The sequence below is a fragment of the Leucopleurus acutus genome (genome assembly GCF_964270905.1).
Source record: "Leucopleurus acutus genome assembly, chromosome: 1".
NCBI lineage: Eukaryota > Metazoa > Chordata > Mammalia > Artiodactyla > Delphinidae > Leucopleurus > Leucopleurus acutus.
Genome location: NC_139142.1, coordinates 47183970 through 47199926, shown reverse-complemented (window position 1 = coordinate 47199926; position 15957 = coordinate 47183970). Strand labels below are relative to the sequence as shown.

The window sequence follows — 15957 nt, the reverse complement described above, 5'->3', positions numbered from 1 at the left end:
AAACCAAATATTACCATCTCCAAGCCTTCACTGACCCTCCTGTTAAAGCAGTTACGTACATCTTAGCACTCTGAATAACATACCACACTTCATTATAATTGATTTTATGTAACTACCTTCTTCCACTAGATTATGGGTCTTTGATCTTATTTATCTTGTACCTCAAAGGCAGAGCCCAGGGACTTTCCTGGTGGTGCAGTGGTTAAGAATCCACCTGCCAATGCAGGAGACACGGGTTCGATCCCTGGTCCAGGAAGATCCCACATGCTGCAGAGCAACTAAGCCCGTGCGCCACAACTACTGAGCCTACACTCTAGAGCTCGCAAGCCACAACTACTGAGCCCTCATGCCACAACTACTGAAGCCCATGTGTGCCTAGAGCCCATGCTCCACAACAAGAGAAGCCACCGCAATGAGAAACACGTGCACCGCAAGGAAGAGTAGGCCCCCGTTCGCCGCAACTAGAGAAAGCCCGCGTGCAGCAATGAAGACCCAACACAGCCGAAAATAAATAAGTAAAATAAATAAATTTTTAAAAAGGCAGAGCCCAGGGCCTGGCACATGGAATTAAACCAATAAATATTTGTAATATGCAGGCAACGTGTAAACTCTTAAGTGTATACAGGCAAATGAAAAAATAATAAAACTGGTATTTACTGTACTGTAATTTAAAACACTAGAAATATTGAGAAGTGTTACACTTCTTTGTAAAAACTTACCAAGAGTAGTTTTATTCATTTATTTATTTTCGCTGCACCAGGTCTTGCTGCATGAGGGATCTTTAGTTGCAGCATGCAGACTTCTTAGTTGCGGCATGTGGACTCTTAGTTGAGGCATGCATGTGGGATCTAGTTCCCCGACCAGGGATCGAACCCGGGGCCCCTGCATTGGGAGCGTGGAGTCTTACCCACTGGACCACCAGGGAAGTCCCCAAGAATAGTTTAAATACTACTTGTCTATGCCCTGGAAAATTATCATACTCCTTTCTAGGTTTGGATCAATTTCCAACATTTTATCCTGCGTACTTTCAATGCCATGCTATATCTCCGAGAGTTCTTTTAATATGCAGTTTTTTGCTGGTGTCACTTCCTCTGAGACATCTTTGTCTTTTTTGTCATACCACTTAATCTCATTTATGTCAATAAGTTTGCCTTCACTAAATTCCTCTGGCTGTGTATCTAGAGTCTCTCAAATGGCAACAGCACCCGCATTCCCATGGTGAGCTGTTTCTTCTATAACTCCATTTAGTCTTGATTCAAATTTCAGTTCTGGCATCACCACTTTTTGGATTTTTCTGCTGCACATTTATCTTTGTTGGCCAATTCCCTCTTTCAGTTATCGATTAAAAAAAATCTCATGAGTTTATTGGGGAGAAAAAGAAGCAACACAACTACATATGCTGTCTTATGCATGAACACAAATATACAGTAACCAATCATGGACAGACTGAAATATGTGATATGACTGGTCACTGATCATGATACACATGTTACTGACACAGTGAATTGTAGACTGAAGAGCTAGAAGCAAAGTTGGTACTTTATGCAGTTACTCAAAGTATGGTGGTAACTAAAATGTGAACCATGTTGTTGGATAACTGGTGTTAACTAAACCATGATAACTGAAACATGTGCATACTGAAACTGTGCAAAATACTGATGGTTTCCAAAAATATGATATGTCCTTTTCTTAAAAAAAAGTTTTTCATCTGTTAGCATAAGTAGTAAACTGCTTCAAACTTTACATATCATTCAAATTGCCAAATTATTTCAATTAAAGTACCCCATTCAATTTTAGCTTAAGAAAATTATTGGTTTACATTAAGACTTCAATGACTGGCTAAAGCAGATGCATCACCCAGTTTTCAAAAACTCCTGATTAAAAAGTGACTCACTGATGTTTCTTTGACATAGCTAACTTGATTGAAAATTAGGAATTCACTCATCAAAACAAAACAAAATCAACTAAGTTTACAAATGGCCTTCTGAAGTTACTCACAAACCCAAAATAATGTTTATCAATTTCAGTATCAATTATTTCCTATTATAAAATATACTAACGCAAAGTAGTTGAGGAGCTTTACCAGATGACATACATGTATGCAATTACAGAGTGCGCACAAACAGAAGTCATGTCAATTATTCATTTCCAGAGGGTGGGTAACTTTCTATCCAATCCAACGGCTTACTACTAATTTGGTTCAACTTGACTTAGTTCCTAGAAGACTGGACTCAGAGTCCATGCAATGTCAACATGTAACAAATTCTAAGAGAGTTAACATCAAGGCTGAATGTATCAGTTAGTATTTGACTCACAGAGGTAATATAACTGGATTTGTCTTTTAAAGTTGGTCAAAGGCACTAGCTATTCTATAGTTCAAAAAAGAAGTAACTTAAGAATATTTTATTGGCTTCGACATTTAAAATTTATCTCAGAAACAAATTCTAATACAGGACTGGAGTGCAGACTACTGAAAAAATATTTCTTGGAATCCAAGAGGCTTACTACTGCTTGTATCTTATGTTACTGACACATATGTACATGATGAACTCCAAATTTGTAAAGATCTAATGTCTCTTCCAATTTAAAATCTATTATTGGTACCTCACAGCTCTTAGTACAAGTGTTTTAAACCTGGTTTACAACCCACTTCAAGTACTTGCTTATTTCTTAAGCCTGTCAAGTCACGGGTTCCCCAGGACCATTCCTCCATCATCATTAGACTTCTTTCAGTTCCTCAAATGGCAGCCTTCCCTTGTTCCCATGCTCTCATGCTGGGACTTCTCATCTTCTCCCAACCTGTTGTTCTTTTATCCCATGCCCCCATGCTAAGATCCTCTGTCACTCTTCTGGCTAATTCCTACTCCACCGTCAGCCCTCCTTTTAAAAGTAATTTCCTCCAGAAACCCTTCCCCATTGACTAGGTCAGATTCCCCAGTACATACTCTCAGAACTATTTCAATTATCCTAACACTCATCACATTATAGCAATTACTTATTTAAAGACTGTCTTGCCCCTAAGACTACAAGTTGAATGAGTGTAAGGAATAAGCTAATTTCGTTCACTTCTTGTCTCTCTCATTCATAGTATGGTATCTAGCATTCAGCAGGTTCTCATTTAAAACATTAAGTGGGTGCGTGAAGGAATAATAGAACAGAATATCATTTCCTCACTTACTTAACTATATCTTTCCTCTCTATAATTATTATCTTCTACTTCTCTAAGCTAGTCTCCAGAACACCATAAACACCGCAATCCTCAATCCAGAATGCCTTTCTTCCTAACTTTTCACCCTGGCCCTCTTTAAATAAAGCCAGTCTCTGTTCATCCTTCTAAATCTCCACCACCTTCCTGTACCACTTATTTGGCACTTCACAACCAGACTGTCAACTCAAAGCAATCTTCTGTTTCCATTTTGGTACTAGAAAGCTGCTCACGTTTTGAGTGGGAACTATGTCCCATTACCTAATATAATGGTTGCCCCTCCATAAATGTTTTGCTTGCTGCTACTACTGATGAGGTCAAGTTCATGTACCTCTTTAATCCCCACAAAAGTCTCATGTTATAAACCTCTCTAACCTATTGAAAACAGAATATGAGTGTACAGACTTTAGGTAGGAATATTTACATGCGAATGTCTCCTCTTGCTCTAAAGCCCCTCTTTCCTAGTCTAAGTTCTTTAAGGCATTTATTCCCCAAACTCATAAGGTGAGATATTTAATAGTGAGATATCCCAGAGGTCCACTAGGACCCTCAATAAAATAACACCAGTTACTCTAACAGAACTTACTATGTGCCACTGTGTGCTTTACACATAGGTATTCATTTAATCCTCACAACAACCCTATGAGGTAAGTATACCATTATCTCCATTTTACTTGTAAGGAAACTAAGTCACAGCAATGCTAAATAACTTGACACAAGGTCACAAAGCTTATAGGGAGTGAAGCCAGTATTTAAACCCAAGGCAGTGTGGCTTCGGGGAATATATTCAGAGTTCAGAACCATTAAACAAAACTTCCAACAGCAAGAAAATAAGAAGGGGTTTCTGGTTAAGTACTACATAAATACAATGAAAATGAATTAGCCTACTTCAATCCACAGTTCAAATTTATGTTTTAGGTTTACATAGTATTTGAAGGATAACTGAGGATAACATTTTTTTGAGCTCTTAATATAGGCAGTCTACTTATTACCAGGGATTCTGTTAATACTTTTAACACCATACTCAGTTGGTTAACTGAGTAACTCCAAGAAACAGGGAAGTAAACTAAGGTTAAGGTTAAATGAGACTAATAATCAGGAGAGGTTAAAATAACATGCCAAGGTCATATATAACTCGAAGTGGCATGTCTTTAGACTTAAGTTCTTAAACACTAACGAAGTTCACCTTTTAAAGAAGGCACTTGCCTAAACAAGAACATTAAATTTATTGGAAATACCCTCCATTTAAGCATAGTTTATCTATAATTTTGTACATATTGAAGCATAAAATCTACTGCTTCTAAAACATGTTATACTTTTTAAAAATATTACCCATAGTGATGCAAGTTAGCATAATAAAGTTAAAATGCATTCCTAATATGGTAGAGGATAAATCAGTACTATTTGGCTTACCTTTATAAATGACACTTTCTCAATCTTTTATAAAATATTATTTCTCTAGCTCAGTAAAAGGGAACATCTTACACAGCTACATTTCATCATCAACATAGCTACACTGACAAAGGCTATTCTAAAACACTTCATATATATTAACTAACTGAATCCTTATACTAATCCTAGGATAAAGATACTATTATTATTCCCATTTTACAGATGAGCAAGCAGAGGCACAGACAGGTAGGTCACAGAGCTGCACAGCTAGAATATGGTAAAGTCAGGACTGTGACACAGTCGGGAGGCCCTCCCACAGTCTGTGGTCCACAACAAGGGCATTCTATCACAGCAACGGATTTCATCAACACCTTGCATAAAACCTTAAAATGATACAGCAATTGTTTGCTTTCTTCAAGTTATTTTTAATTTCAAAGGTTATGAAATTCAGGAGCTGCATTAAGGAACAATAAGCCGGGAGGCACTTATCCAACAGACATCTTCATCTACAATAAATAATGCTGGCACTTGACTGGTGTTTTATTCATAACCTTGAGCGTTCCATTAAGAAAAGATATCAAAACCATCAACACACTGATGCTTTAACATCACAATTGACCTTTAAAATACTTAATGTAGTTTTTAGTTACAGCACAATATAAGATAGGTAAGTATCTCAGAAAAGATTCACTACCAATTCCAAAGCAAATGTCACCTCCTCTGGGCCGAAGGTTATCGGCTCCATAACCTTGAAAACTGTATAAGGGTTGCCCAAGGATACACTGAAACTGGATGGTCCTTATACAACTAAATAGTAGATAATCGAGTCTGAAAACTGAATCGTGAAAGGAAAGGAAACTGAAATGTAAACTCCACATTTCAATGATTTATTGCTTATCTTCTTCTCTTAAGAACACTGATTCACTTAGAAGCAAAATTATTGAAACTGAGAGAAAATATCAGAAAATAAATTTTCAAAACATTTTACCACGTAACTCTGAGTCACTATGAATAAATAGTGTAGTATTCTCAATGAAGGAAGGTAGACCAGGATTCGAATAATGACCCTTTATACACAACAGTACTGTTTTAGCTTATCTTCTTTTCTAGTTTAGAGAGAGATCATATTTGAAAATTTTTCAAAGAACTCTAATAACATTACAAAGGTAAGGGAACAAACATAAATGAAGGCGTATTCTGTGTTTATCTATATTGTACAAATAAGGAAACTGAGATCCTTAACGTGAAAACCCTGACTTAAAAATTTTTTTAAATCACACAGCTATTAAGTGGGATGGTCAGGATTGGAATCCAGACTTAATTCTTTCTATAACATTAAACCCTAAAACGTTTATTATTCAATGATGCTTTACTATAGATCTATTTTTATGACTAAAGTTCTAAAAAATCTAACTTTTCTAGTAGATCGATGGTAAATCAGTTTTCATTGGACTATTATTTTACACCTCAGATTCTACCAAATTAAAGTTGTAATTACATTATTTTAAATTGATATGATGCAATTATTTCCTTTCTAATACATTATCACTACTTTACCTCACATATTCCTCCTTATTAACATACAAATAGACAGAAGCTATACAACTTACAGGACAAAATCTTTGAGACCTTGCCTAGGCCAATTTCCTTGCATGAGACAATTTTTTAAAAGTTCAATCCAGAAAAGAAAAAACTTGATAAAATGGACTTCCTCTAAATTTTGCTCTTTGAAAGATACGGTTAAGAAAATAAAAAGACAAGCCATAGACTGGGAGGAAATACTGCAAAACACATATCTGATAAAGTACTTGTATCTAGAATAAAGAACTCTTAAAACTCAGTAAGAAAACAAACACCACAATTTTAAAAAATAGGCAAAAGATATGAAAACTGTTCACTAAGATATACAGATGACATATAAGCATGTGAAAAGCTTCCCATCGTTAGTCATTAGGGAAATGTGAATTAAAATCATAATGAGATACCACTACATACTTTATTAGACTGACTAAACAAAAATAAAAACATAAACACCTGACAATACCAAGTGCTAAGGGAGGACTGAGAGCAACTGGAACTCTCAAAAAAATTTTTTTCAATTCTTATACCATGCTGATAGGCATGCAAAATGATATGGTCACTTTGGAAAAGCTGGGCAGTTTCCTAAAAAATTTAAGCATGGGGGATGGTGGGGGTGGGGGTGGTGGGATGAACTGGGAGATTGGGATTGACATGTATACACTAACATGCATAAAATAGATAACTAATGAGAACCTGCTGCATAAAAAATAAAATAAAATTCAAAAACTAAATTTAAGCATATACTTAGGAAACTACCCACCAATCCCTCTCCTTGGTAGTTATCCAAGAGAAATGAAAATACACATTCATGGAAATGTTTACAACAGCCCAATTCATAATCTCCCCAAACTGGAAACAACACTGGTAGACTGGAAACACTGGAAACAAGTGGTAGATGGACAAACTGTGGTACACATCCATACAATGAACTACAACTCAACAACAACGAAAAAAAACTACTGATACACACAAATCTAAAATGTATTATGCTAAAACTATTTTTTAAATAAAATAAAATGTATTATACTAAGCAAAAGAAACCACCCTCAAAGCTACGTGGTTCCATTTATATGACATTCTAGAAAAGGCATTCAGCGGTTTTTAGAAGCTGGGGTTGAGGGGATGGGCTGATTATAAAGGAACACAACGACATTTTTTGTAGTGTTGGGAAAGTTCTATATCTTGATTGTGATTGTTTTACATGACTGCATGGGTTTGTCAAAACTCAGCACATTATACTAAAAAGTATGAATTTTACTATATGTAAATTAGTAAGCTTGACATTAAGAAAAAATTAACAAGCAAAAAATGCAATAATTATGCAAAATTTTGTTACAAATGAATTATACTGGATATGAATTTGTAACCACAAACGCAAGTGTAGAATGTCACATCTCATTTAAAAAATTATTTTATAATATTCTTTTAGAATATTTGTTTACCTCACACTGGGCATATACCATTTTGTAATGTACAGTGGCATCAGCATTATTAATTTTTATTTCAGTAATATAATTATTTAAATAAAAATACTGAATATGGGGCTTCCCTGGTGGCGCAGTGGTTGAGAGTCCGCCTGCCGATGCAGGGGACACGGGTTTGTGCCCCGGTCCAGGAAGATCCCACGTGCCGCGGAGCAGCTGGGCCCATGAGCCATGGCCGCTGAGCCTGCGCGTCCAGAGCCTGTGCGCCGCAATGGGAGAAGCCACAACAGTGAGAGGCCCGCGTACCGCAAAAAATAAACCAAAAAACTGAATATGTTAGCTTTTTTCTTAAACCACTTTCCTTAGTTTCTAAATGGGCTTAATGTTTTCATATGCCAAGACACAATTTTGTATCATTCCTTTGTTATAAGTGAATAAAAAACATACTACTGAGGCCCTCGTGGTTATAAATTTTTCAAATCTCTGGAATACCATCGTCCACTTGTTGGTCCATTCCATTTCAGAAATCTCATGAAAACAGTAGTTAAATAGCTCTTTGCTACATTACAGGAGCAGGTGTGTTTGGAAGTGAGCGAAAGAGCGGAATGATAGCTATTTTCCTTGTTGTTTAGGGGGTGAGAGCACAAAGCAGTCCCAAACTAGGCTCCTTCTGAGGAGTACAGTTCTCCACGATTAAAGCTAGAACCTATTAAACAGTCTAGATTATATCTTAACTCCTTTCAAAAGGAGTCCCTCCCTGATCCCCACCCCCAGTTCAGGGTATTCAGGGACTTTCAATGCCACTCTCATTTGTATAGCACAAAGAGTCCATGTAATGCATTTTCACATGTAGTATCTCTTTTCCCACCAAGACCTATGAGAAAGTTTTCTTAAATTTGCATTTTACAGATGTCAAAACCCACTCAGCAGACTGGATTAGCTGTCCAGTGATCACACAAACCATGTGGCAGAGACAGAATATTGTTTATGATTCTATGGATGCATTAACATTTACTACAGTCTAAAGACAACCAACACTATGGGAAATCTATACCCAATGATGTCTAAAACTATTATCTATACCTTATCCGATAGAAAGCTAAGAAGAAAACTGAACTTTAAAGATAAAAGTATATGAAAAAGAACCTATAAAAATATCATTCTAGGGCTTCCCTGGTGGCGCAGTGGTTGAGGATCCGCCTGCCTTTGCAGGGGATGCGGGTTCGTGCCCCGGTCCGGGAAGATCCTACATGCCGCAGAGTGGCTGGGCCCGTGAGCCATGGCCCCTGAGCCTGCGCATCTGGAGCCTGTGCGCCACAACAGGAGAGGCCACAACAGTGAGAGGCCCGCGTACTGGAAAAAAAAAAAAGCTAAGGAACTGTTCCACAGGGTGGCTATGAAGTCTGAAAACAGGTACAATTGCTTTAGACGTACCTTAATGTAATATTAATAGGCCACATATTACATATTCTCCTATGGTTCCAAACTTGGTAGCCATTGTGTATATTAAAGGAAACTAAGTAAAGAGGTCAATTTAGTGACAGTTAAATGTAGAATGAAATCCTGGATGGAAAAGACAAAGGCCAATACTGGAACAACTGGCAAATCTGAAATATGGATGCATGTCAGACAATTAGTATTGAACATGTTAGACATGTTAATACTGAATCAATGTTACATTTCCTGAATTTGATAACTGTAATGTAATACCTAAGAGAAAGTCCTTGTTCTTAGGTGATACATATTTTAAGTACTTAGGGATGAAGGGTTATGATGTGTGCAAATACCTCAAATGGTTCCCAAAAAATGTGTATGTGTTTACGTGTACAGAGAAATCAAATGACAAAATGTTAACTGATAGTCTAGATGAAGATTATAGTGTTCACAGTTATTATTCTTGAACTTATAAGTTTGAAATTTCAAAAAATAATTAGTTGAAGGTAAAAAGCAAAACTTTAAATTTTCTTTCAATTTTCTTCAATAGCTAATAGACGTTTCCGACAAGATCTTTTCTAAGAAACTGAATAAAAAAGATATATTCTTCCTAGTGCCTCTATAAACAAGTTAACTCTAGTTGGAATCAAACAGTATTTGTTGATCTTTTAAAAACTGTGTATAAAACACGGGAGCAAACCACACATAATGTATCCAAGGAATAGCTTATACTTTATTAGGTGCTATGAGAATTTCAGTAAAATTTACACACTGCCCTTTATTTTAAGGAGCTTAAGATGTGCTGAGAAACATAAAATTCAATGTCCAGCTCCTGTGCATCATTAACAGTACTCTAAACACTTATAAGACAGTACATATTTAACGAAAATTTTCCTCACTCTAATATATATGATTTCACCATTAGGTGTTTCTCCCACCCCACTCCAAAAGATTTTCAAATTTATTTTTATCTTAATATATTTCACTACAAATGCAGTGAGGCTGCATCATGTAGACATTTTACTTCCATGAATTCAACCATAAGCTCTCAGGGGGAAAAACTGAGGATTTCAACAGCACAGCACCATTCCACGAAATAAGCATACCTTCCCCAAGGAGCACTAAGCAGGAGTATAAGGGAGCTGTCCAGTACCATATGTGTCTCTCCCTGTGTGCATCTTGCCAAGCTCTGATCCTAGTATTCGAAGTATTTTTGTGTAACAAAGCCCCTAATGCAAGCCGATTTCTTCATCTGGGGCTCAACTAAAGAAATTTATCTTTGGAGTTTCTGAAGGAAAAACTAGCTATTTTGCACTCCTGTGAAATGAATGTATGGAAACCATACTTCATGATGACTTTAAGGGATTTTTAAGGTCATTTGAACCAAAATCTTTTTTTTTGGGGGGGGCAGTCATCACGTGTGCTAAATTCACAGTTTAACTCAATCCTAACATGCAACTCCAACGCAAATGTACTCTATTCCATTATTATAGCAAGAACATGACACACTTTAAAGCAAGGATGACTTCTTTCCAAAGGCTACATCCAGAAACATATTCCTCAAATTTTCTAAGTCAACTCCATATATTTTTTTAGATGCTCCTGAGTTTGCCAATTTACATTTTTTCCTCTGGATTATCATTTAATCTGATTTAACCCAACTTCTACATTCTTCCTACCCATAGAATCAGAGTTAGAAGAAACTTAGAAATCACATAGCCTATTCCTCCCTCCAACCTCATAGAGCTGTTGGCTGGAGATTTCCATTCACTAAGTTCCATGTTATAATAAATTCCTTACTCTCTAACTACCATAAATTTTTCTAGAAAATTAAAGATCTAATTGTACACAATTCTAAAAAGACAATTTTTACAAAGTGATACTAAAATGCAGTGAAACAAAGCATCTCTCTGGCATTTTGAATCCTCAACACGTACTAACCTCTGAATCCTATGGAGTAGAACAGTTTTAATAATTCTCAATGATCTCCAGAGGAACGTCAGGGAATCCCATAAAATTGGGCCTCTTCCTTACAACATTTGTTTTTGAATACAATTATTTTATAATTTTATCCTCTGATGTCTTATTTTTATAATCCTTAACCCTGATGTCTTATATTTTAACTCTTTTCTTAAAAAAAAAAAAACCAGGGACTTCCCTGGAGATCCAGTGGTTAAGATGCCGTGTTTCCACTGTAGGGGGCGTGGGTTCCATCTCTGGTCAGGGAACTAGATCCCACATCCCGCCTGGTGCGCCCCCCCCCCCCAAAAAAAAACAACTATAAGCTTTCAAAACTTTTTAACAAAAAGTACAATAAATTTTAAAAATTCTATTTAAAGCTTCTAATCTGGATTTTTTAAAAAATAAAGTGAAGTAACTTTTCGTTTTCAGAATGAGGTCGAAATTATTTGTCTAGTAGCAACCTAAAGTCACAGATGCAAAAAGTTTCTGTGACATCAGGATATAATTCCCTAAAGCCCACCTTTTCATGGTATACACTCTTTATTTTCTTGTAAAAGGTTAGTGCAGAATGACAAATGTGTTATGTACTAAAATTTAAAAGGGATCGTTCAGATCTTTGAATGAAAGTCATAAATCTAAGAATCATGGTTGAATGACCTTAGCTGAAGACGCACACAAGTTCTTATATAAAATTCTAACTAAATACAAAGATGTTGTTGACATTCTAAGGAACCATTACTTACTTTTACAGCTTGCTTAATTAAAGTGCCTAAGTCTGGGATGAACACTGTACCTTCAAAATAAGGCTGACCTTCAAGGGCCAAACCTTAGTGTTGTATCATAACCCTTTTCTTGATCACAGACCTCTTCGTGAATCTAATGAAAGCTAAAAAGCCTCTTCCCAGAAAATTTCACATGTGCACATACACACAAAATTTTAACACAATGTTGAGTGAAGGAGTCATCATGGACTCTATCCATCCCAGAGAAATAATTGCTATCGCTGATTATATGGAAGACAGCCTTAAAACATAATGCTTTGGTATTCATACACACTCTGATGAGAATAAGAAGGGTATCAAACACGCATCCGGAGTTTGAAAACGTAGGTGAAGGCTGTTCTGCGGCACCGTAAGTGTTCTGAGACCAGAGCACCCTGGTCCTGCTAACTGTCCATCCCTGCTCCGCAATCCCCTCCAACATGACACCCTGTCTCATCCCTACCATGACCTCCACCTCTTATCTACACTCGGCAAGCTGCTCTGATCTACTTCGTTGACAAGTACCCATCCAGTCTGCCCTTTAATACCTTCAGTAACACAACTTAGGGCTTCAGAAGGCAGGCCATTCCAGTTTTAGGCAACTCTGAAGCATTATAAAGTTCTTTTCTAACCTGATTAGACTGGTTTGTAAATTTTAAATGCTGTCCTGAATTTCTCCTCTATTTATTTGCCAATAGGTAACAAAATAGCTTGCCATTCATAGTATCTAATCCTAAAACCAGGAGCAAAAAATCATTTAGCCTTACTTTTTCCCAAACAGGAGAGTCAGAATTAAGCTGAAAAACACTTTCTATTTGAAAGTCAAAACCTAAGAGGATCAGTATTGGCTCAGTTCAAGAAAGATGTAAGGCTTTCACGTACACAACATCTCCTACCTTGTTGGGCTTCTTTTCACTGCATAAAATATTTAAAATGCATCAACATTAAAAGATTAAAATTATAATCACTGCAAATTAACATCAGTTCTGTCTAAAAATAGTTTCTTCTCTGTATTTCTATTTATGCCTGTGATTCTGTAATAAACAGCTCTAATCAATGCAATATAAATATAGAAGTTATTACTTATTCATTAGATAAAGCCTGGCTTTCAAGAACTACAAGTTATCTCAGTCACCTTCAACAGGTCCTTTTTCACAATAAGAAATATCTCTTATTGAAACCGGAGTATTAATAAGGTCCATTTATCATATATAAAGCAATATCTGAAGAAAATGCTTGATTCCTTTGAAAACAAAGGAAATACAAACAATTATATTTGAAATTTTCTTCCTTAAACTAACCCCTCACTAGTGAACAAAAAAGGTTCAGAAATATTCTGCACAGTGATTGATTAGTCAGATAAGAACAATGCTAACCAACAGTTAAGTGGATAAACACGCAGCAAAATCTCATTTTCAAAGGGCCATGGGGGGGGGGGGGTGCTCTGTCCTGGGTTTTGTCTCAGAGAACCAAACAATGCACAGTCCTAAGGAGGAGGCTACCCTGCAAGGAGCTTCTTTATGGTCCTTCAATAATTAAACTTCCTGCAGGAATCCAAAGAAGACCCATCTAAATGAACGCTGTCTTACACTGCAAATTACACTGGAGCACTATTTTGGTAAGTTTATGTGGTAGGTATACACTAATCCCTTGGTAAGAAATACATTTCCTGATAAATAACCACTTCTCTACTTTTCCAGAATGGCCAGAAGAAGGAATGCTGTGTTTTAAAGACACACACACACAAAGCCTAAAAAGATAATGCCATGCATTTCCACTTTTCAGAACCTGTATTACAAACAAATGGCACATTAAAGCTCAGGAACAGTCCTTCAAGCATTTCTCTTGTAATAAAAGCATCTATTGAATCATTTTAGTTGATTCTTCCAGCTGAAAATGTTTTCATCCATCACAAATGTGTACTGAAAAATTTTCTTACACTTCACATTGTTGGATACCCTATTATTTAAGACTGAGTCAGTTTTAAATCAATCAACACTTTAAAATCAATATATTTGTACCTAAGCAAATATGTCAATCTCGAGTAAGTTCAATAATGTCTGCTTTTTAATACAAAATTCTTTCACCAGCTTGTTATTCATATAAAATCGAACGCGGGAAATAACTTACTTAAAGCACGGACTACTATAGGTAGTCAAACACTGCCCTACCCCTTGTAAGAGTGGATGACTGCAACATTTTGATATACTCCATCACGTAGTAGTACAGCTACAAGACCTTCACATCAGCGCCAGAAGTTGAACAATTTCCAGTAGAATTTATTCTTAAATAGATTTTGCATCATCCTCAATACCAAACGTCACCAACGTCCAGGTACACTGAAGATAAGTAATTGATAACCACAAACCCTGTAATATAACCCTCTCAATATTCACTTGCGCACTCTTTCATTTCTTTTAATGTGAAATCGCTAAGTGTAAAGAATTAAGGAATCTTCTCCGTTTACTACGCAGTTGAGCGTATTAATCGGGAGGCTGGAATCACCAAATTATGAAAATTTCAGAGTAACGATACAAAACAAGATTCAAAGGGAAAAAGGTCTATTTGCTTAAATACTTAGAGAGCTTACATTTTTTAAAAAAGTATTTGCGGGATGCCAAGCAAGATTTCCAAAATCCACCCGTCCTCCCGCCTTAAGTCACCCCCCCAACCCCGCGCCCAGCCTGGGTAGTCGTTACTTTGACGCGGCCGGGATGCTACTCACCGAGTTTTTCCACCAACTTGAGCATCACCCCTCCAATGTGCACCTCCCCGGTCACTCTTAGGGTGACATCGCGGTTCAGGTCCGTCACATGAACGCTCAATTCCCACGTCCCATCCGCATAGCAGCCATCTGGCATCCTTATCCCGTCTAGAGCCATGGCTCCTTCCTGCAAGCACGGAGGAAATGGCTCTCGTCAGCGTCACTCCCCCAAAGGCAGGCAAATCCCGACTGAACTCGCAGAGTCGGCCGCGAGGTGAGAGAAGGTGGAGAACGCGAGGGTTTCCGCACGAACCCAAGTTCGGGAGAGAGACGGCGAGACCAGCTGCAGGCAGGATCCTGCGCCCCTTCCCAGCGGCTGCCCCGCGGCGGCCCTCGGCGGACACGGCGCCGCCCGCCCCGCGCGGCCCCAGCCTAGCGGCCCTCGCCTAGCGGACCGCGGCGGGCTTCACCTGCCCGCCTGCTGGCCGCACCCAGGCTCGGGAGACGCCGCCTGCGGGCTCCACAGTCCTCCTCCCCGCCCACGCTACCCCTCGGTCCCCTCCGGGCCCGGCCCCTCACCGCGCGCTTCTCGCGCTCCCGGCCCGGGGCTCCCGCGGCAACAGGCGCGGGGCGAAGGCTCGCCCGGCGGCGGCGGCGGCTGTGGCTGCGGGTACCCTCCTCTGCGGGCGAAACGCTGCGTCCCGGCCGGAGCGACTAATGGAGTCCGGTCGTCGCGGCCCCTCGCCTCTCCCTCCGCGCTCCACCCCTCTCTCCCCGCCCCCTCAGTCCGAGTCCGGCTCCCTCCCCCTCGCCCCGCTAAGGCGCACGCAGCGGGTCTAGCCGCCTCGCCCCTCCCCCCGCGTCCCCTGCGGCCGCACTCGGGGCCGAGGCCGTGCGGACTCCCGGGCTGGGGGCGGGGCGGCGCGCGGCGGGAGAGCGAGCAGTGCGGGGGAGGCGGGGGCGCCGTCGGCGGCAGTAATCTCTGCCCCGCCGTGCCGCTGCCCTTTTATGGAAATGAAGGACCCGGCGTAGGGATTGAATCCAACATCCGGGCTCTCGGCGGCGGGACCTGAGGAGGGGGAGCCACGGGAGCGCAGCTGCCTCGCACCGGGGCGCTGGTGGGCGCCGGGCGCTGCGTTCCGCGCTCGCTTCTCTCGCTCAGCGAGGGCCCGCGACGGTGGGTGTCGGCGCTTCCAGCCGGCGGAGGGGGCTCGTCCGTGAGAAACGGCCACAGGAAATTCCCAGGGCAATGTCGTTTGCAGGGAACAAAGTCCCCCGCCCCCTTCCCGTGCCTGGAGTGAGCCCAAAAGTCTCAGGGCGGTGAGAGGGGCCGCGCTCTGGGAGCTGGAGACAGAAGGTTGGGGACGTAAAAACTTTAAAAAGTAAATGCCCAGGCCAGCTCCGTGAACCTCCAACAAAAGAATGAGAAAACCCGGAGGGAGGTGAACCACAAAAATTGCTTTGCAAGCAATGTCCGGCACAATCAGCAACTCC

At 39.5% G+C, this 15957-nt stretch overlaps 1 protein-coding gene across 1 annotated transcript in view; it reads right to left on the bottom strand.

Moving 5' to 3' along the window:
* Positions 1–15208, bottom strand: part of FERMT2 (FERM domain containing kindlin 2) — a 71445-nt gene extending 56237 nt beyond the window's left edge. Inside the window, exons 1-2 of the mRNA XM_082848976.1 lie at positions 15043–15208; positions 14485–14650 (exon numbers count right to left, since the gene is read on the bottom strand). Of these exons, the coding sequence (XP_082705102.1) occupies positions 14485–14641 (157 nt within the window). The 5' untranslated portion in view covers positions 14642–14650; positions 15043–15208. The remainder of the gene's footprint in view (positions 1–14484; positions 14651–15042) is intronic.
* Between the last annotated feature and the right edge of the window lie 749 nt (positions 15209–15957).